This window comes from Nelumbo nucifera, chromosome 4 (assembly GCF_055504915.1).
Source record: "Nelumbo nucifera cultivar China Antique chromosome 4, China Antique-T2T, whole genome shotgun sequence".
Classification (NCBI taxonomy): Eukaryota; Viridiplantae; Streptophyta; class Magnoliopsida; order Proteales; family Nelumbonaceae; genus Nelumbo; species Nelumbo nucifera.
In genome coordinates this window covers 21370237-21391485 of record NC_142652.1, presented here as the reverse complement: position 1 = coordinate 21391485, position 21249 = coordinate 21370237, and the positions used below count along the sequence as shown (strand labels likewise).

The window sequence follows — 21249 nt, the reverse complement described above, 5'->3', positions numbered from 1 at the left end:
ATTAGTTTTCTTTTTTTGTTCATGATCATGCATGCAAATACGTTAGGCTTCTCCATTACCTGTGTTCATGCACATTGTTTGTTTTCCATTGGTTATTCTCAATAGATGTCTGATGTCTCACTGCACAAAGGAGGATAATTTGAAGATTAGAGACCACTTGGGAAGGTTTCTAGTAAAAGCATTGTCATTCCTAGGTTTATAATTGAAACTGGTGTCAATTAGCTATATTATACGTTGTTTGGCATCACTATATAATTTGCCTTGTCTAGTTGCAAGCATTTGGTTACGGACTAGCACATATACAACCAGGAGCGTGTTTTCTGTGTTTTTTGGTTTAAGAACTGATTTTGATTTGTTTTTGGTTGGAAGTCACAAGAAAAGCAATTTTGCATTTAAGAACAGTCCCTTAAGCTTTGTTTGGTTTGATAGAAAATGAGAGAGAAACAGAAGTTTGAACTTTGAAGTTTGGTTTGATAGAAACAGAGTGCAAACTAAGTGTTGGATGCAAATGCAAATTTCTCAGCTTGGTCAAATGCAGAATGGGAACCAAAGTTTGTATCAATTTTTTGGATACTAACTTTCGTTTTTTTATTTCAAAATTTTCCATGTAAATCAAGGTGCAACTTGGACAGGCTCGGTTTGGGCTTTTATCAAATGGTTACGGCCCAAAGGCTCAAGCCCAAAGTAATGTCTAATGCTGATTTCAGCCAATCCAAGTTGCACCCCTAATGGCTAATGCAAACACTGCAAATCCAAAACTGGAGGGTATGTTTACCCCAAGTCGGTGTTTGCACCACAAACAAACGAAGATTTATTTAAATATTTTCTCTACACTCATGAGATGTTAATGTACGTTCTGTTTTTGGCTTCCGATGAGCCAGCCTATTTTCAAATGATTTTCATGTCTCTTTATGTTGAAGAGGATGGATAACAATTTAATGATGGAATTTGCATGGTCTTAAAAAGCTTAAGCCTTTAAGGTTATGTTTGGTTTGAATTTTCAAATGATACCTTTCCCTACTTTTTCCTTCAAACCAGACACAGTTCAAGCTCAAGTGTGAGGCTTTCACCTTTTAAGTGGGGGTCTCAGATTTTGCCTTAAGGCTTGAGGCTTATATAACTTTAGTGTGAAGTTTAAGCTTTTGTTGGAAAGAGGTGTAAACCTCTATGCTCTACGACAATTGATTTATTTAATACAAAAAATTGTGTTATGTTTTTTCTTTTAGTTTAAAACATATGGGAGAGTACTTTGATAATTATGGGGCGAAAAAGGATTAAAATAATAGAATTCTTAATTTCTCTGTGTTTCAGACAAGTTACCTAAAGTAGCTTCAGTTTACTGTCATATTTCTTGCAATCTAAATGCCAATATCGGCTGTCAGGATTTTCACCAAACACAACTTTTATGAATTTTACATAGGCCCAGCTGAGAGAACGCAAGAAGCCACGTCCCAAACGGGCACTAAGTATTATTTACCATTTCTCGTATCTCGTGGAATGGTCTGTAAGCAAGACCTGAATAGTCTTTTCCTTTTCAGTAAGAACTCAGTCACTCTATATTATATTATGTAAAAAAACAAAAATTAAATGTTATAATAGAGTTGAAAGCAATAATGACAATAAATAGATTTATAAAAGAAAGAAAGAAAGAAAAAAAAAAAAGAAGCAAACTGAGGAGGAATGGAGAAGGAATAAAAATAGGTAAGCAGCACCAACTAGCAAGCCTCTCTATTTATTTAGAGTCAGTAGAGAAGAAATGGTTGATGGTGGGCATGATCTCAGGTGGACGCGTACGAAGGAACTTGCGGAGTCCATGTTCCGCATATTTCTCTCCTTCCTCGTAGTTCTCAAGCACTGCTGTTTTCCGATGGTCTTTGTTCACCCTGTATATTCCACCATTCATTTACATTTATTATTTTGGCAGAAAAATTTACAATCAATCAACCGGCTTCAGAAACATAAGGATGGGTTTTCATCAAAATTCACAAGGGCATGATGCCATTATAATTTAAAATTGTTATGCTATATACACAGCTCCTGTAAAAACATTGGCCTAAAATTTTAGGGTACCGTACATTTAGTTCATTAGTTCCTAATCAGAAGAATTAGAATTAAAATTGGAATCAAAATTTATTGGAATTAGAATCAGAATTCCTCCTGCCTGTTTGATTTAAATTGGAAATTAGAATCAGTTAGAATGGATTCTCAGTTCTAAGAAAGGGGGAGGGAATGGCTATTCGAACAAGAATGAAAATGAGATTCCAATTCTACCCCAACCAAACAGTTGGAATCATCCATTTCAATTCTGATTCCAGGCCTTTATTTCCCTGAACCAAACAGATTCTTAGTCCGGCAATCCAGACTTTGCTTAAAAGGTCCTATGGCATTCTAGTCTTGGCCTATGCCATTATCATAGGACAGTGAATGTAGCAGATCCAATTCTAAATTAGATTGTTAATATTTTGATTTGAATCAAATTCAGGGTCCATTTGGTTAGCAGTCGGAATGGGAATGAAAATTAAAATCAACAGGAATGAGATTTCATTCCCTCAAATGGGGGAATGCCGTTACAGCAGGAATGGGAATGGGATTCCGATTCCCAATCAAACAGTTGGAATCTAAATAGCCCATTCCAATTCCCGATTCCAGACCTCTATTCCTATGAACCAAACGGGGCCTCAGATTACAATAGAATGTTAAATAAAATTAAAAATAACCAAAATATTATGCCTTATTAATAAAATAAACTAAAAATGGCTTTTCATATTCTACTATTCCAACATAAACGCATGGATTAATAATAATACTGTTTGCAGCCCAACCATGCCAAGTAATTATCAGTATTCCAAGAGTGAACATGTCCTCACACAGCACTTACAACTGTGCATTCAAAACATGGTCCCTACTCCCTACTTCTTGTATATATGTTATCATTTATGGGGAGATATTGATGTTCTGTAAGGGAATTGGAATTGGGATTGGGATCTACTCCTCATACAGGATGCAGGGTGAGAAGTGCTTGTGAAGCACCATGCATGTGTGAGGAGAAGATACGATCTCGCAGTGAGGTTGGTATGAAGAAGATTTTGTGAGGAGCAAATCGATTTGTTTTGTGTGCAGTAAGTCTGTTATGACATGGCAATAAGACGCAGGCGTCTGCATGCCATCTATGAGTAGAAGAAGGAAATGTAAAAAGGTTACCTGACGTCGGGGTTGAGGAAGGCGTTCCTTGTGAGCTGAAAGACACACATGCTGGTTACGAATGTCATGGCCGCCATGAGCGGATACACCTATATCACATTTTGGACCGACTCAGCTCAACTCAAATCGGTTTCGGGGGTCATCAACAAAGGAGAAACCAAGTGCATGTACGTATCATCAAGCAGATCGAATTAATTTAATTAAGATGACGATGGAGAGAATACTCACCTCCGGTTTAATCCAACGTCCCATCTGAAGAATATATATGAAGAAGAACCAGAAGAGGAACACGAAGGAGATGATAATGATGGTGATCCGACGTCCTTTACTCTCCCAATGTAAATGTAAATTTTTATAAGCCTGCGCAGTTCATGTGCCAACTGCCAAGCTGCTATTATCTATATATATAGATAATAGCGAGCGAGAGATATTGTTATCGTGGATGAGTCGTAGCATCTAGCATGGCGGGGTTGACAAGCCCACGCTGGCGCCTTTAGCCTTAGCCTTTTCTCCATCTCAAAACAGTGGGCTGATGGGTTGACTATCACCTTAACTTATCCAAAACCGGGTGCATAGCCTCTGGTTTTAATTGCTTGAAGCGCGCTCCTCCTCTACCTCTTCCAATTTAGACTTTGAACGTTTTTCAACATTTTACAACTTGATGATCCTAGTAATTACTTGTATTTTTCTATATATAATATAATTATCCCGCCTATCCCTTACATTAGTTTTGTTCTTCTTTGCGCGTTTAAGATTAATTAATTGATTACATTACATTAATTACTCTGAAAAATTCGACTCCCCAACCCCACGAGCCGTTAGTTGACACCAACTTTTTGGAATAGAATGAATCACTCTCAAGTCTTCTGGAGTCTAGACCTACACCCGCATTGCTGGGTCAGGCCATCCAGACTAGATAATCGGTCAAACACTCAATTTTTTTTTTAAAAAAAAAGGTTTTTTTCGATCAACAATTTGGCTCCTTTCTTGTTGGTAAAATGGACAGTTGGGATGGAAAAAAAAAAGAAAATCAGAACTTCGACCTCCCAACCCAAGGCCGAATGCCCTCACAGCCAAGTGCCAACCAATCGCCTAGGGAATCGGGATATGAGAATTTGAATTTATTATTAAAACTTCCTACCATTACTCGACCATTAATCTCTCCTCCACCCAAAATATTGCTCGCTTCATGCATGTAATAAAATGTACAAGGAAAGTATTTAAAGTGAGCCATTGGTTATTTTGGTTTGTTTAGAATTAAATTTACTTTTTTTAAGGATCATTTACTTGAATCTAGATTTCCTGTCCACACAAACTCTGCCCATGTACCCATATAACATCATAATCATACGTACAGAATATCTCATCCTCCTACATGATGTTATACAAAAGGAGATGTTTCCAATTCATAAAGGTAGTGTGTTGTAAGTAGATATAGGCAGAGTTCTCGTGGGCAGGTGATCTGGATACTTAGACTTAGATTGGAAATATTATAAATACAAATATATATATATATATATATATATATATTATAAATTAATACATATAAAATACAACGTTTTGCACTCTACTTATTTGTATTTATACTCTTCCAAACTAAGGCATTAAACACCCACTGTGGTTTTGTTCATATATCTATTAATTTGGATTTTACTAAAACAACTCCTATAGTTGAATCTGCTTTACTTGACCCAACCTTCTGTTCAGATCCGCCTTTTGTAATTTATGCGGGAATAGTTATTTAGTGCTTTAGTGAGTGAAGCGGTCAGTCCTTCAAGCTCTGAGGAGGGAATTTGAGACTCTCGAAATGAAATCAGGTGAATGTGTTACTAAATATTTTGGTAGAGTTATGTCAGTAAGTAACAAAATGAGATTTCATGGGGAGCAAATGCGTGATGTCACCATTGTTGAGAAGATTCTTAGGTCCTTGACTGACACACTGACACACTCACCATCGATGAATTACAAAGTCCATTAATTGTACATGAACAAAAGTTTCACAAGAACAATGGGGAGGAGCAAGCTCTAAAGGTGACCACAAATGAGGGAGTTGGAACAAGAGGACGTGGCAGAAACAACTATAGAGGAAGGGGAAGAGGCAGAGGACGTCAATCCTTCAATAGAGCCACAGTGGAATGCTACCGATGTCATCAACTCGGCCATTTTAAGTATGAGTGTCCTACATGGGACAAGGAGGCCAATTATGCCAAGTCGGATAAGCATGAGGAAATGTTGTTGATGGCTTACGTAGAAAGGCATGAAGGAAAACATGATGATGTATGGTTTTTAGATTCGGGCTGCTCAAATCATATGTGTGGAGATGCTATGATGTTCAGTGAATTAGATGAGAGTTTCAGGCAGCAAGTAAAACTCGGGAATAATTCCAGGATGACAGTAAAAGGAAGAGGAAATGTCAGACTACAGTTGAATGGTCTCAACCATGTCATCACAAAAGTCTTCTACGTGCCAGAGTTGAAGAATAACCTTCTGAGTATCGAACAGTTGCAGGAGAAGGGGCTAGTCATTCTCATTCATGGCGGAATGTGTAAAATCTATCATCCAGATAGAGGTCTAATTATTCAAACTACTATGTCAGCAAATAGAATGATCATCTTGCTAGCCAATACACAAGAGAAGAAGGAGGCATGCTTTCACACAAGTGCACAAGATCTCTCTGACTTATGGCATCGCAGATATGGCCATTTAAGCCATAAAGGTCTCAATACCTTGCAAACCAAGAATATGGTACGTGGACTGCCTCATCTTACTCTTACTACTATGGTGTGCACTGATTGTTTGAACAGAAAGCAACACCCAAACTCCATTCCTAAGAAGAGTGCATGGAGGGCAACCCAAAAACTGCAGCTCATACATGCAGACATATGCGGCCCAGTGACTCCCACATCAAATAGCAAGAAGAGGTATGTCTTATGCTTTATTGATGACTTCAGTAGAAAAGCATGGGTTTACTTCTTAGTTGAAAAATCAGAAGCTTTGAATTCATTTAAATGCTTTAAGAAACTTGTTGAGAAGGAGACAGGCATGTATATCAAGTGTTTACGCACTGATAGAGGGGGTGAGTTCAACTCAAAGGAATTCAATGAGTTTTGTAGACAGTGTGGTATCAAAAGACAGCTTACCAATGCATACACTCCACAACAGAATGGAGTGACCGAGCGAAAGAGCCGAACAGTGATGAATATGGTTCGTTCAATGCTCTCATAAAAGAAGATCCCCAACACCTTCTGGCCTGAGGCAATGAATTGGGCCATATACGTGCTAAACAGAAGTCCTACAGTGGCAGTCAAGAACATCACTCCTGAAGAAGCATGGCCGGTGTAAAACCCATAGTGGAACATTTTAGAGTCTTCGGGTGTGTGGCACATGTTCACGTGCCAGACGCCAGGAGAACTAAACTAGAGAACAAGAGTTCAAGATGCGTGCTTTTGGGAGTTAGTGAGGAGTCGAAGGGCTACAGACTGTATGATCCAGTGGCTAAAAGGGTGGTGACTAGCAGAGACGTTGTATTTGAGGAAAATAGACAGTGGGAGTGGGACACTAGCTATGGGGAACAAGTGTTGGTAGATCTTGAGTGGGGTGATGACAAGAATGACACAGATGATGAGCATGAAGCAGAAGGTGATGAGAATCTTGAAGCTGCTAGTGAAGAAGAACCTGTGGGAGATGAAAATCATGCAGCCGAGAGAGTTGTATCTAATCCAGTGAACACAGGAAGGTCTGATGTTAGAGAAAGAAGGGTTAGACAGGCTCCTATTTGGATGGAAGATTACGTCAACGGTGAGGGACTATCCGAGGAAGAAATTGAGCTCAATATGGCTCTTGTTGCTTCTACAGATCCCATCAACTATGAAGAGGCAGTGAAGAGCTCAAAATGGAGATTGGCAATGGATTCGGAGATTAACTCAATTGAAAAGAATCAGACCTGGAAACTTACTGACTTGCCAGCTGGTGCCAAAACCATTGGAGTAAAATGGATTTATAAAACGAAGTTGAACGAACTTGGAGAAGTAGACAAGTACAAGGCTCGGTTGGTAGCTAAGGGTTACTCTCAACAACAAGGGGTAGACTTCACTGAAGTATTTGCTCCAGTAGCTCGTATGGATACAGTGAGGATGATAGTGGCACTTGCGGCGCAAAAAGGTTGGAAGATTTACTAGTTGGATGTAAAATCAGCATTTCTCCATGGTGAACTCAGTGAAGACGTGTATGTGGAGCAACCGAAGGGCTATGAAAAAAAAGGGAGTGAGCATAAGGTGTATAAGCTGCATAAAGCTTTGTACGGTCTAAAACAAGCTCCACGAGCTTGGTTTAGCCGTATTGAAGCTCATTTCATTAGTGAAGGCTTCCAGAAGTGTCCAAATGAGCAGACTTTATTCACCAAGAGGAGCAGTGAAGGTAAAATATTGATAGTAAGTATTTATGTGGATGATCTGATTTACACTAGTGATGATGAGGATATGATGTCTGATTTTAAGAATTCTATGATGAAAGTTTTTGACATGACTGATTTGGGAAGGATGAGATTCTTTCTTGGCATTGAAGTGTTACAGAGACCGGATGGCATTTTCATCTGTCAAAGGAGGTATGCCACTGAAGTGTTGAAACGTTTTGGGATGTTTGAGAGCAAGTCAGTAAGCAGCCCCATTGTGCCAGGTTTCAAAATGGGTAGAGATGATCATGCAGTCACAGTGGATGAAATGTATTTCAAACAAATGGTGGGGAGTTTGATGTACCTCACGGCAACTTGTCCAGATATAATGTTCAGTGTCAGTTTGATCAGCAGGTACATGGCTAAACCCACTGAACTTCACTTACAAGTTGCGAAAAGGATTTTGTGATACTTGAAGGGCACTGCAAACTATGGGATTTTGTATAAGAAGGGAGGGGAAGAAGAAGAATTGCTTGCTTTCACGGATAGCGACTATGTAGGTGATATAGAAGATCGTAAAAGCACGTCTGGCTATGTGTTTCTTTTAAGCTCAGGCTCAGTATCATGGCTGTCCAAAAAACAACCCATAGTTACGTTGTCAACCACTGAGGCGGAATTCGTGACTGCTGCTGCATGTGCCTTCCAGGCAGTATGGATGAGAAGAGTGTTAAAAAGGTTGAGTCATGAACAGAAGGGTTGCACCACTATCATGTGTGACAATAGTTCAACGATCAAGCTTTCAAGAAATCCAGTTATGCACAGAAGGAGCAAGCACATTGATGTGCGGTTTCATTTCTTGAGAGATCTTACAAAAGATGGTAAAATTGAACTAATTCACTGTGAAACTCAGGAGTAGGTGGCTGATTTGATGACGAAGCCGTTGAAGTTAGAATCATTTCAGAAAGTCAGAAAGATGATGGGAGTGTGTGAAGCTATTGATGTAAACTAATTGCAATCTGCAGTTAGTTTAAGGGAGGGCATGAAGAGGTCGTTGTTTGGAGTCAGATTTTTGTTTTACTTAGTCTGTTTTTTTGTTTCAATAAATCCTAGTTTTTAGGGATATTATTAGTTAACCTATTTCATTGCTTTGATAATCACATAGCTAAGATAAGGCTATCGAGTACTGATTTTACGCTTTCTGTTAGAGTTGTAAATGGTTATAAAAACCAAGTACAGTTTCAATAAAACGGCAGGTCATTCAGTCCACTCTCTTGAACTCTTGTTATTGCATTCGATAGTTGCATTCAATTGTTTCTAACAAGTATGGATCATGTTCCCAATGCACGGTTAGGACATGCTGTGAGGAGCACTTTGTAAGGAGCAAATCTAGACCCGGAAACATCTCTCATAATTGTGAAAGATGTTTCCAATTAGGGCTGCACACACGAATCAGATTGGATTCCAATCAGGGTATATCCATATTTGATTGTATCTTACAAACATATGTTCAAATTCAAATCTGTTAATAATATCGGATAACCGAAAAGATCCAATCCAATTTAATTTATGAAAAATTTAACAATTTATATAAAGAAAAAAACAAAAATACAAATATTTTCTTTAACTATTTTCATTACATATATACGTGTTTTTTTATAAAAAAATACAAAATATATAAATAAATAACAAACACATAAATAATAGGGCTGACCCGAATCCGACAGAATAGAGTGGGATTTCGGATCGGACCTGGCCCGATCTATTGGCACCCGTATTCCCGATACAATACAAGATTGGATGTAATGTGATGTCGGTGTGACTTGTAAGGAGCAAATCCCGATTTGGTAAAAGATTCTTTTATAAATTCTTATCTGTGCCCTATGAGAGCCCCACAGCACATCCAACCTTATATTGAAAATTACTTAAAGATGTTCCCAATTTACGCTGAGATGTACATACAAGTGGGACGCATTTGAACTCTTCTTTTACTTATCATCTTCTTTGAAATTGCGTGGACTGTGGAGCTGTGGCGGTGAGGTTTTGCTTTCTTGGAAAACTAAAACCGTGGGCTAGAATGCTATATACTAAGTGGTTTACTTATCTGGGAAACATCTCTACTTTGAACTCGGCTAGTATCAATCATGCAGTCCAACCAAAACCCTATTTCTTTCTTCGGTGGGTCAGCTGGAGATCCGATGAAGACGGCCGGCCATGTTTGGAAGCGACGTGAAATGGAAGATGGAATTCTCGGGAGTAGTGGGAATGGAGGGCTGGGACAATTCTCCTTTCCTATGCTCCTATCCTTCACTCTTTCTTTCCTGGAGGAGGGCCAAGGCCTAGGAGATCGACGAATTTTCCCACACCGCCCATTCCTACTACCTCCGAGATCCTCTCCCCTTTCTACCTCTTCCCTTTTTTAAATAGAGTTTCTGCTCTCACTGGTAAACTACACATTATACAGCTTTTCCCTTTTTCTTTTCTCTTTCATCTTAATACAGCCATTAAAAAACATTCTGAATGACTGCTATTTGATGAACCTCCCCAATAACTCATCTCTGTTAGTAGTTATTCCATAATTAGCAAATAATAGTTGTGACCCGTGGTTTTATTCAGAAAATTTGAGAAATTAACTTGTTAAATGGTGCTCATTAAAGTCCAATTCAAGCATTTGTTTCGGTTTTGTTTAGTTTATTCGATGACAATTCAATTTGTACTTTTGAGAGAATGGCCAGGCTAATTTCTATGTTCTATATAAATCTGTATTATCTTTTATTTTTTTATTAATTTTTAGAATTTATTTTTGTATTTTTTTTAAGTAAAAAATATTTTTTTTTAATTTATTTTTGAATAAAGTTGGTTAAAGGTAAATTTATTATTTCAAATGGCTATAATTTTTATAATGTTTTTTTATCACTACTATAATTTTTATGATTCAACTCATCATTGTTTGATATGTTTTCGAAAACCTACTGTTTTGTCGGTTGATTTGGTAAAAATTTATTCAACCTAGGCAGTTGAACCATTGGCCCATTTGATTGAGTCATTGGAGTGATTATTTTTTCTTGGGTGAAATATAAAAACTTGGAAAACCATACAATTATCTCCCTTTTGTTAAGCTTTTAGACAGAAAAAACGTTGACAAAGTATATTGAAATGGTTTCCTTTGTTGTAAGGTGCTAACAAATTCACAAATTTTCTCAAGTAGTCATTGTTTCTAAACTCCCAATAATTGAAAGGAAACCTTAGAACAATGATGTTCGAACAAGCAACATCCTCTTCTCTAATATTTGCATTTTTTTTTCACAATTCTCTTTCCCAAGAAAAAGAACACAACAACATCACAGACAACAAATAGGAATATAGAAATGGAAATTTTAGATCCTAAAATCCTCAACCTTGGCAACAAAGGAATTTATTGTTGGTTCAGATTTGTCTTTCCGTTCTGTTGATGGATCAAATCACCGTTTTCTGTATTCAATTTTCAATCAAAATACTCCCCTGTTTCTGTGGATTTTAATTATTTTTTCGCAGTGAGGATTTATTTTAATGGATTTTATACTAGCTTTGAGATTTCAATCACACCCCAACCACCTGTGCTTTTGTGAAATAGTTTAGTTTCAATTTCCATCCAACAATAATAGTTGTCTGTGATCGTGCGTTGAGCCTGAGCCATCTCTTGTGTCTAGTTCCAATGGTCAACAGACTAGCTCTGCAATTGTTGGGCAGAGAAAATGGAAGCGGATTCTATTGATTCAAGGTGAATGGCCCAATAGGCAATAGAGTGGAGTACATAGTGCATTCCATGGTTTTCAAAATCGGACCGGATTGGACGGTCGGATCAGAAAAACCGGGAAACCGGTCAGGTTCTCTTTTTTCCGAAAACCAGATTTTTTTTTAAAAAAAAAAAAAATTGTTGATTTTGGTCAACAAACCATTGATCCGGCGTTTGAATGGCTTGACTGATTTTTATTTTTTTTTAATTTTTAATTTTATTTTGTTAGAACAGGCCGATCGTTCGATTTAAAACCCGGGAACCAGACGCTGATCGATTCGTCCTCCGGGTCGGTTTTAAATATAAAGTAATGGAAAGGGAACGCGTGAGAACAGTGAGGATGGATGCAAGTATGTCCGGTTAGAAATGAGAGTGGAGAGCCTCCCCAAGTTTACGGCCTCACGATAAGGTTTTGGTTGCCTAACTATTCCGAATTTCCGATGTACCCCCAAAACCACTCACAACCCGAAACACCTCTTCTAAGGGCGTATTGGGAGGGTTCCGATTAGATATGCATCTGCCAAGGCCGATACGGGATAATATTTTGAACCTTGCGTATTGTAGCACCTAAGAATATAGTTTTGAGACGCTTTTGAAAATTAGGTTTCAGATTGTGTGCAATAATGCTCTTAGTCATTAGGGCATATTCGTAACTTCAATTATCACTGTTACTCGAATGTTAATTAGAGGGAGGTAACTGTATGGTTTTCCAAAACTACAGGGGGAGGTATTTATTATTGTTGAAACCTATGGGAGGTTTATATTATTGTCAAAAAACTTAGTGGAGTTTTTTATATTTTACCCTTTTTATTTTGGGTAACTTTTCACAATCTTTGCAATCTCATTATACAAAAAATAAAAAAATAAAAAACTCATTTTCTGGTCTCAAATTTTAATTGTTGGCTCTTTTATTTATAAAAAATATAAGTTGAATCTAAAATAATATATTCACACGCAAAATGTAATTATATTTATATCATATTATACATATAGAGAAGGATAATGTATCATGGTTTGATTTGTCCAACCCGAACAGTTGAACCATTAATCCATTAATCCATAACCTAAAGGCAAAAACTATTCAACCATTAAGGTAATTTTTAAAACAGTGGTTTATTTGTTGAGTGAATTAAATGATATTTATTCTAAAATATAAATTACTTAATTAATTATCTTTTAAATTTATGTAGATTATTTAGTCTAATAATATATATCATTGAATATCTCTATTTCAATATAATTATTTTTTATTTATAATTATAATTTAACATAATATATATATATATATATATATATATATATTATAGATATAGATATACTTAATGAATTTTAGGCAATTTAATGAAGTAATGAAGAGGAAAGAGAATTAATGGCAAGAGTTATTGAGAGAGAAAATTAATGGCTTAATGAGAAGAGATAATTAAAAGAATTAATGAGAATGAGGAGAGGGAGTTAATGGTGAATTAATGAGATGAGATAAAAGTTTTAAAGCTTATTGGCCACTTGAGTTATTTTATTCAATTTTAAAATGATAAATATTTAAAAAAATTAGAAAAAGATAAATACTTTCAAAAACAACCAGAAAAAAAAATGTGATTCTAAAAAAATAACTAGAAAATAGGAAACTGCTAGCTTGGCACAATCCATTTTAATATATGGAAATAGTTTCCCTTTTCTTCTGAAAAAGGGAAATTTACAAAGTATCCCACTTTGTCCAAGATGAACAATATTTCTTAGCACTGGCCCACCGGCCCACTTACGGTTTTAAAGGATGCCAAATCACAATGCCACCGCTCCTCAATTAGCCAAGGCCCTTGCCCTGCGGCTACATGGCTGCTTCTCACTTTGGCCATAAACTAAGGGGATGTTTGGAACCGTAGCCGTTTTTCAAAAAAACGGTGTTACGTCGGATTCACATAGGTGTTTGTTGAAACGCTTAAGTATCTCATTGTTTGCTTCAGTCGATTATTAAAAAATCGGGCATGTTTTGAAAATCGGGACCCCATTGACCCTTTTTCCCTAATGGTTGACTGATATGTATCTTATTTGGTGCTTACTTATCAACACATACATGAAAAACGGTAATGAAAATCACCTTACCAAACAGTATAGTGTTGCTCACTGCCTACATGGCAAAACTGTTTTATTATTATTATTTTTTTTGTAAAAAACAGGTCTTGAAAGCATAGATGTTTTTTCTTGAAAATCGATCTCAAAGATCACCCACACTTTCAAACACTATATAAGTTGGAGACCATGACTCCTAACGGATGAATCACAGTGGCCTCCCCAAGGATAACATCAACAATAACACTTCACAGTATAAATGGCTCATTTGCTCCTTTTTCACTATCCTCATCATTATGAATTTGTTACCCACAAATTGTTTCTACATCCCTTGTTAAACAGTTTTGTATGCCCTTAGCTTCAATCAGAATGATGTACTTTATGAGTTTATTGTAAATGAATAAAAATGCATATTTGATTCATGTTCCCTTGGTATGTTTCTGTGTAATATCCTTAAACTGGACATTTAATGAGACTCGTGTTAGTTTAGAATGTTCACAACCAGTGGATCGGTCTGGGGAGACCTATTCTGACAAGGTTGACACTATGGTGCCACCAAGTCGGTTGGGGTGGCCTGTCTCAGCTGCCAAGGTGAGACCCTAGGCACATACAGTGTAGGACTAATTGAATCTTTGAACTAGACCAGATTTCCAGTATTGCCCTGGACCTTGGAGATTGATGGGCAAAACTGGAAAGTTACACCCGACCCCTAGACGATTATGATACTGCACTATGTGTCGGATTGGTCTGTCTTTGATGTACCATTCAGTGAGATCCTTAGCAGGAGTCAAAACCTGGGTATGTTGGGACAGTCTGAGAATTCATCTAAGTGGGTGATCATAGTGACAGGATCAGCCCCTTTGTCGGACAAAGGTAATGATCGGGGATGCACTCTCACTGATGGAAACCAAGACTGCCGGCAGCCGATTTAACCGTTGAGATTTGTTTTGCAAAGTATATTTTATATGAGATATAAAAGTATATATATTATGGTTTCTAAAATGTTTGCACGAAGGTTTTAATTCTCGGGATCCATATAAGTAGAGAGTGCAACACTGTTCCTTGCAGCCGAGGGAGAGGTCATCTCTTGTCGGGCAGTGTATGATCATTATGGGCTGAGAGGTTAAGTGTAAGACCATTGAGGATAATACCTGATGGGCTAATCTTGCATCTGCCCACAGTCCCTGGGTGTTACAAGGTGGCTTGGCCCAGGGACCACTTAGGGTAAGTGTTGGGCCCATAGAGCCCATTTGATGGGTTTCAGGGGGTGCACTGTCCATAACAGTGTATTCGGCCAGGCCTTGTAACAAAGGCTGGGCCGAACCCATGTGGCTGATGTGTAGATCAATGCTTGGGTCCCACGCCATACAAGGAAGCCCAACTGGGCAGCAGTTAGGAAGGTTAAGTGAACACATAAGCTAATGGGCCTAAAGCCCATTTCGAACTGGGCTATTTTATTAGTTAATAATGAGGTGAATTCTGAGATGGAAGGGTTTATCCCTATCACCTAAAAGGGGTCTTATCCAAATATGATTTGGATAAGCAGCTCCTAATCCAATTAGGAGCTGATCTTTTAGGTTAACAAAAGATGGAGGGGGCGGCAGTATTTAGGAGACACACAATTAGATTTTCTTCAGTGCCGCCTCCCTGCGAATTCTTTCTTGCCGCCTCCCTGTTCTTGCTGCCCTGTTTTGCCAGTTCGATCTCCACTAGTGGGAGAAGTCAAGATTTGATCTTGACATCAGTTCTTGGAGGAAGAATTGATAGGAAGCTGTGCTCACGTGCCATCCTGCTGTTTCTTGCGAATGACAGAGTTCTTGGAGAAGAACATTGTTGATTCTGCTCCATCCTGCACTGCGCCATCTTCAGTGGGAGCAGATTTTGGATCCTTCCTTGGGTGTGAACACCTTCATTGAGAGATATTGTTTCTCCGTATCAGGTATAATCCTCTCCTACTCCTTTTGATTCAGATCTGGTTCAGTTTATGGTTCAAGAATGATCATTAAAAATATGATTTTCTAAATAGGAAATGCGATTCCCAATTGAAATGAGAGAAATTTTTGAAATTCGCCCCATTATTCCACAATCTTTGGGCGTTCATGGAATGGATCTCTCATCATTATGAATTTGTTACCCACAAATTGTTTCTACATCCCTATCCATTGAAAACCACCGCCCCTGTAATGGAAATATCTCCCCATGAATTACACGGGAAATATTCCCAATGCACAGCTGTGAATTAGAAAGTTGAAATATAAATTGTTTCCACCGAACACCACATCCCTCCTCTAGTACGATGGAGGTTGAAGAACATCATTATTCAGATTGTGAAGTGGAAAGTTGAATTTTTTCTCTCGGGGTGTCATTGTTGTGAAAAGCTGTAGATATATAGAGCATATAGTACCAATAATATACTAATATATAGAGAGAGCATATATTAACAATAGTATACAATATGGGGGTTTAATACATTTATGTACTCTCATTCAGTTTTGCAGTGTAATGCATTTATGTGTTGAAAATGATGGTAAACAATGTGAAATATACTCCCACTATGATACCAATAAGGTATGATACTAAAAAAACTTATAATCAATGGTAACCAATCAAATGGTATTCATCAAATTTCAGGAGGGGAGGGGTTGATTGGTCAAAACTATTTTGGTATCATACGTTTCCAATACCATAGATTTACTCTGATTTTGTCTCTCTTCTTATTTGCTTCAAGTATTTACCACACTACTTGACCATGCCGTCTGCTTTGGTTTAATTAACCACTTACTCTTTTTTTCTGCCTTTTCTCTGGAAGGTTATCATGTAAAAAGCTCCCTCTTCACTTTTTCCCACTTCTCTCTAAACTTACCCTGACTTTTCAAAACTTCCAGACACCCTATTAGAGAACTTTTGTTATCCAAAATATACCATCCATTGACTCCCCATTAGTCATGAACATTAACAGAAGTTTACCAAACTAAACCTGATCCTCTATTAAATAATTGTTTTAAAAAGAAATCAAGTAAAAACATAAGAAAATGTTTCTTCATATATCCTACTCCAACTCAAAGGTCACAAGCCCATTTGGATGAAGAAATGGACCTAAAATCTCATATGGAGGGGTGGTATAATAAATTTCATCATTGCACATTTCATGACAAACTCTTAACGATGGATCTTTACCAGGGGGTCTTGGGAGATTTTGAAAAATAAGTGTAAATTTACAAGAAATGATAGAAAAAGGAGGGGGGGGGGACCTTTCTTGAAACTTCAATAATGAGTTGATGTAACTGGTTTTTTTTAGGGCTAATCATTTCTAGCCCAGCCCAACCCACACATTTTTAGCCCTACAAGCCCCACCAGCAATATACTTATACATTTTATACACGCACATTCACTTTACCATCTCAAAAGTCAAAACCCACGTAGAAAGGACATGGCTAGCCTCCTACTTAGGAAAGGAGTCAAATAAATTTTAACTTAAACTAAAAATTACCCCGTTCTATTAATAACAAAGCAAATCTAGTCTATCTTCTTAGCTCAAACTCAAAGAAATGGCCACATTGGCCTTCGATCCTATTCTTTCATAAAATGGGATGTTAGTTAAAAATAAGATCCAATTTGATATCTTAATTAAATGAAAAATCCCAAAAGAAATTTACCACGTGAATAGTGGATCTCAACAAAATACATAGGTATAATGGCTTTGTATTGAACTCAACAAATGATGTTGTTTCACTATTTCAGTAGATTTTTTTTCCTTTTAATTGAAGGCCTCATTCGCTTTTTGGTAAGTTATTTACCCCGGGTAAATGCATTTATTCGGATAAGTGTTTCCTAGGAAAGACTTACATGGATAAATGTATTTATCCATGTTCTTTTATTTCCCAAGTAAACAAAGAAATGACAATTTTAGCCATAAAAATTCATTATTAAAGGGGACATTTTCGTCATATTCAAGTATTAATGACTTTCCCCCAGGTGGGAAAGTTATTTATCCACCTAGGAGATGTGTATCACTTTATCCGGATAAGTAATACACAGAAAAATAAACTTTCTCTAGTTCCTACATATATCTGATAAAAGAACATGGATTTCCTTGTATTGAGTACAAGTGGCATAAAACAGTGTTACGTGTCCAGTTGATTGGCTCATGCAAACTACGTATAAGAAGTGAGAGGTGGAAGAGAATACAAATGGAACAAAAATATATGAAGAGAAGAAAGATAGAGTGAGGGGAAATAAAAATAACTAGATTAGATCATAGTGGTCTACATGCAAGCCAAGGCAAGTATTGGCATCTATAGAGGGAGGCAAGAGTACTCTCACCTCAATTCTCCCAAGAACCTCCTTATCCTTGTATTTCTCACACATGTAGTTATTTAATTTTAAGTTTAATTATTAAAAATAAAAAATTCTTAAATTTTAATTGTTTATAATAAAATTCGTCATTGCTCTCTCTAATAAGATCATTCTAAAATCTCTCTCTCTCCAACACTCAATATATGTAATCTTTCCCCCATAAAATCATAGTGCCTCAATCTCTTTTGGTTCTAGGGGCAAAAATAGATTGAATCAGGTTAACGACCAATGCAAGATGAACCCTAAATGTGGACCCTAACCTGAACCCAAAGTGATGTCAAAACCTAAATTTATCTAACCAAGATTCTATTTAACTCCACTCATTTTATGGCTTTAGTTGCTAGTTATATAGGAAAGATAAAGAATTAATGATCATGATCCTGCTCCTGCTCCTAGGGATGCAAATAGATAAAATCAAGTGGAATAAATATAGGTAAATCTAAATTTAATTTGTTTATACTCAAATTTGAATAGGAACTTATCCATTGAATTTATGTTAAATTTGAGTCTAATTTGGATTATAATTTCATATTGACTAGAATAAATAAACTAAACTAAAAATGATCAAAATATTATATATTATTAATAAAATGAAATAAAAATGACTTGATATTGTATTTAATGAACAAAACAAATTGATTCTTTTTGTTACAAAAATTGAATTGGAAATTACTTGTATGAAACTTATACCTATGAAAATTTAGTAAGCCACCGAGAAGCATGATCATTTGGGCTTGTTATGTTCCTCAAGGAGGATACCGCAATGGCAATGGGCAATACAGACTATGCAGAGCTGAACAGTTTGGATCAATAAAAGATAAAGGGTTCAACTATGATAATAGAACATGATAGCGAAGAAACTTATAACCAATCAATTGATATTATAAAAATGATAATGACATTGGCGTCTGATGCGCAGGTGGTCTTAATGAGGCAGGCATCAGCTGTTATATATCTCCCCCTTAGGGCAATTCAGGAGGATATTCGTCGGCTTCTGAATGCTTTCCCCTCGACAAGTTTCTCTTTCATTCATCGACAAGGCAATTCAGTGGCCCACTCTTACACTAGGCCAAGTTGAGCATGTATGTGGATCAAGTTGATGGAGGGTGATTTGACCCCACCTATGAAACGGTGACACATGGACACTGAATCAGCGCGAGCGACAGCTCAGTGTTGTAACCTGGTACGACCAAGTGACGGGCCTGCAAAGCAGCTCGCTACGTTGTAGCTCGCAAAAGGATTTCACCGCCACGCGAACCCCAGGCTCCCCGAGCTACCTTTGAAGAGATACTCCGAGGCAACCTTAGCTCACGAGCTAAAGTTATTAGCTCGTCCGAGATCCCAAGCAGACAAATCATTCCAAGGACCAATTCCACTAAGGGTAATCCTGGAGTGTTCCAAGCTCGCTACAAAGCAGCTCGCGAATGAGCTGCACGAGCGCTCTCCAGGAAGCTTCTGACTGACTGACCGTACCAGTCAGACTGCGCCATATCCCTTATTGACGGTGCAGTCCCAGTCCTTTCGGCAGTTTGCATCCACGTCTCTCAGCAGGCAAAGGCGTATCTGCCACTTTGGGAACGTGTCACTCACCCGGGCGAGACGTACGCCACAACGGCCACTTGCGCAGCCCTAGCAGGTAATGGCTGTGGCAGAAGCCCAGTGGCAGTTATGCCCGACCTGATGTGAGTGTCCCTATAAAAGCCCTCAGGGCAGAAGAGAAACTTCTTCTTGAGAACTCTGATATCTCAAGTATAGTAGGAACGCGCTATCTACACTCTTAGCCTTCGTCTTCTTCTTGCTTTTCCTTCATAGTACTAACTTAAGCATCGGAATATCCCCATCGGGTAAACCCCCCGGGGATTCTTCTTCTTCCTCATCTCAGGTACCTTCCAGGAGCCACGTGAGTGCCAGCTAGGAGTGACCGGATCGCGCCGCATCATTTGGCACCGTCTGTGGGAAGCGCTTCAAAAAGCCTTTCTCTAAACTTTCACATCTTCTTACTCTCCGAAAAACTCAACGCTCATGGCTTCCTCTAGCAACATCAGACGAAGCACGGAGATGAATAACTCCACGGAACAGCCCCGGCTCCCTACTGTTTGTATCGGACAGTTCACCGTCCCCCTCTCAACGGACGGGATCCCCAGTTTGAATGTGCCTCTTGCAGGGGCACCAGTCGTTGCTCCACTCCCTACCACAGTCAAAACGACCTTCACTGAACCCTCGGTTGTGCCCCCAGTGGCCAGCCCGAACCAGCTGGTAAATTTGGTGCAGTGCATGCGGGCCATGCAGGCTCAAATGCAGCAATTTCAGTAGTTTCAGATCTATCAACAGCACATGTTGCACCAGGTCTCTCAATACCAGTATCAGCAGTAGTTTCCCCTGCTACCGCAACCTCAGCTTCAGCAATCGCAACTCCCTCCTCGGCACTTAGCCTCGCAGCAGGCTAGGTCCCATCGTCAAGAGGAGCACCTTTCCCGCCAAGGAAAGGCCCCCCGGAACCCTCCAAGGAGCTAGGCCTCCTCCCGCAGCAAGCAGGAAAGGCCGATCACTCCGGCCTCGCCACGGGAGGTCAGGTCGGAAGGACCCCAGCCCTCCAAGCCCAGTACCCCATTCTTAGAGAATCGGTTCGAGATCCTGGCCGCAGGCTCCAAGCAGGAGCCCTCTGTCTGTAGCCATCACCAGCGGCCTAAGCTGCTTCCTGCACACACCGTTCCTGATAGTACAGAAGTGAGCAACACGAATGTCGAGCCCGCCAAGAAGCAGAGACGACGCCACCGAGCTCACCGGTCTGCCACCCACGACCTGTCCAAGCTCGGAGGCAAAGAAGAAGTAAGCTCGGCCAAAGTCAAAGCTCCCCTCCTCTCATTTCCATCCCCCCTGTCTTCCGAACTCCTAGCAGTCCCAATGCCTAAAGACTTTAAGCTCCCCCCTCTTGAGAAGTACGACGGGTCGTTCGACCCAAATGATCACTTAGATGCCTTCCAATCGCAGATGCACCTGGCAAGAGCCAGCGAGTCATGCATGTGCATGGCCTTCTCCACCACTTTTAGGGGAGCGACCCGTACGTGGTACCGGAACCTGGCACCTGGGTCGATAAGAAGTTGGGCGTAGTTCGTGCAAGCCTTCACGTTCCACTTCGTTACCAGCAAGTGGTGTCCGCAAACTGAAGAGAGTCTCTTCAGCATAGTGCAAAGAGAGGGAGAGTCCATCTGGGGCTACATCAAGCGGTTCAACGACGCTTGTATGCAGATACCGCACCTGGACCCCGCTGTGCGCCTTACAGCAGCCAAGAAAGGCGTGACGCATAAGGAGTTCAAGTAGTACATGGTCGTCAACCAACCAACGACCATAACCAAATTCCTTAAGCTCGCAGACAGGTTTATAGCCACTGAGGAAGAGATCAACCAGAAGGGCGAAGGCACGCCCGAAAAGAGGAAGAGGAAAGGAGAGCCTTCCAGTCAAG

The 21249-nt window shown here is 39.0% G+C and overlaps 1 protein-coding gene and 1 long non-coding RNA gene across 2 annotated transcripts; one reads left to right on the top strand and one right to left on the bottom strand.

Annotated features, from left to right (window-relative positions):
• Positions 1 to 1506: 1506 nt before the first annotated feature.
• LOC104597899 (uncharacterized) lies at positions 1507 to 3588 on the bottom strand. The gene is made up of 3 exons (XM_010259676.3): positions 3430 to 3588; positions 3202 to 3290; positions 1507 to 1883 (listed from the first exon to the last, which is right to left on the bottom strand). The coding sequence occupies exons 1-3, from the start codon at positions 3451 to 3453 to the stop codon at positions 1733 to 1735; spliced, it is 264 nt and encodes an 87-aa protein (XP_010257978.1). The 5' UTR covers positions 3454 to 3588; the 3' UTR covers positions 1507 to 1732.
• Positions 3589 to 9553: 5965 nt separating this feature from the next.
• Positions 9554 to 12183, top strand: LOC148792071 (uncharacterized). Its single transcript, XR_016085512.1, has 2 exons — positions 9554 to 10032; positions 11598 to 12183. It is a non-coding gene; the product is annotated as an uncharacterized LOC148792071 (long non-coding RNA).
• Positions 12184 to 21249: the final 9066 nt, after the last annotated feature.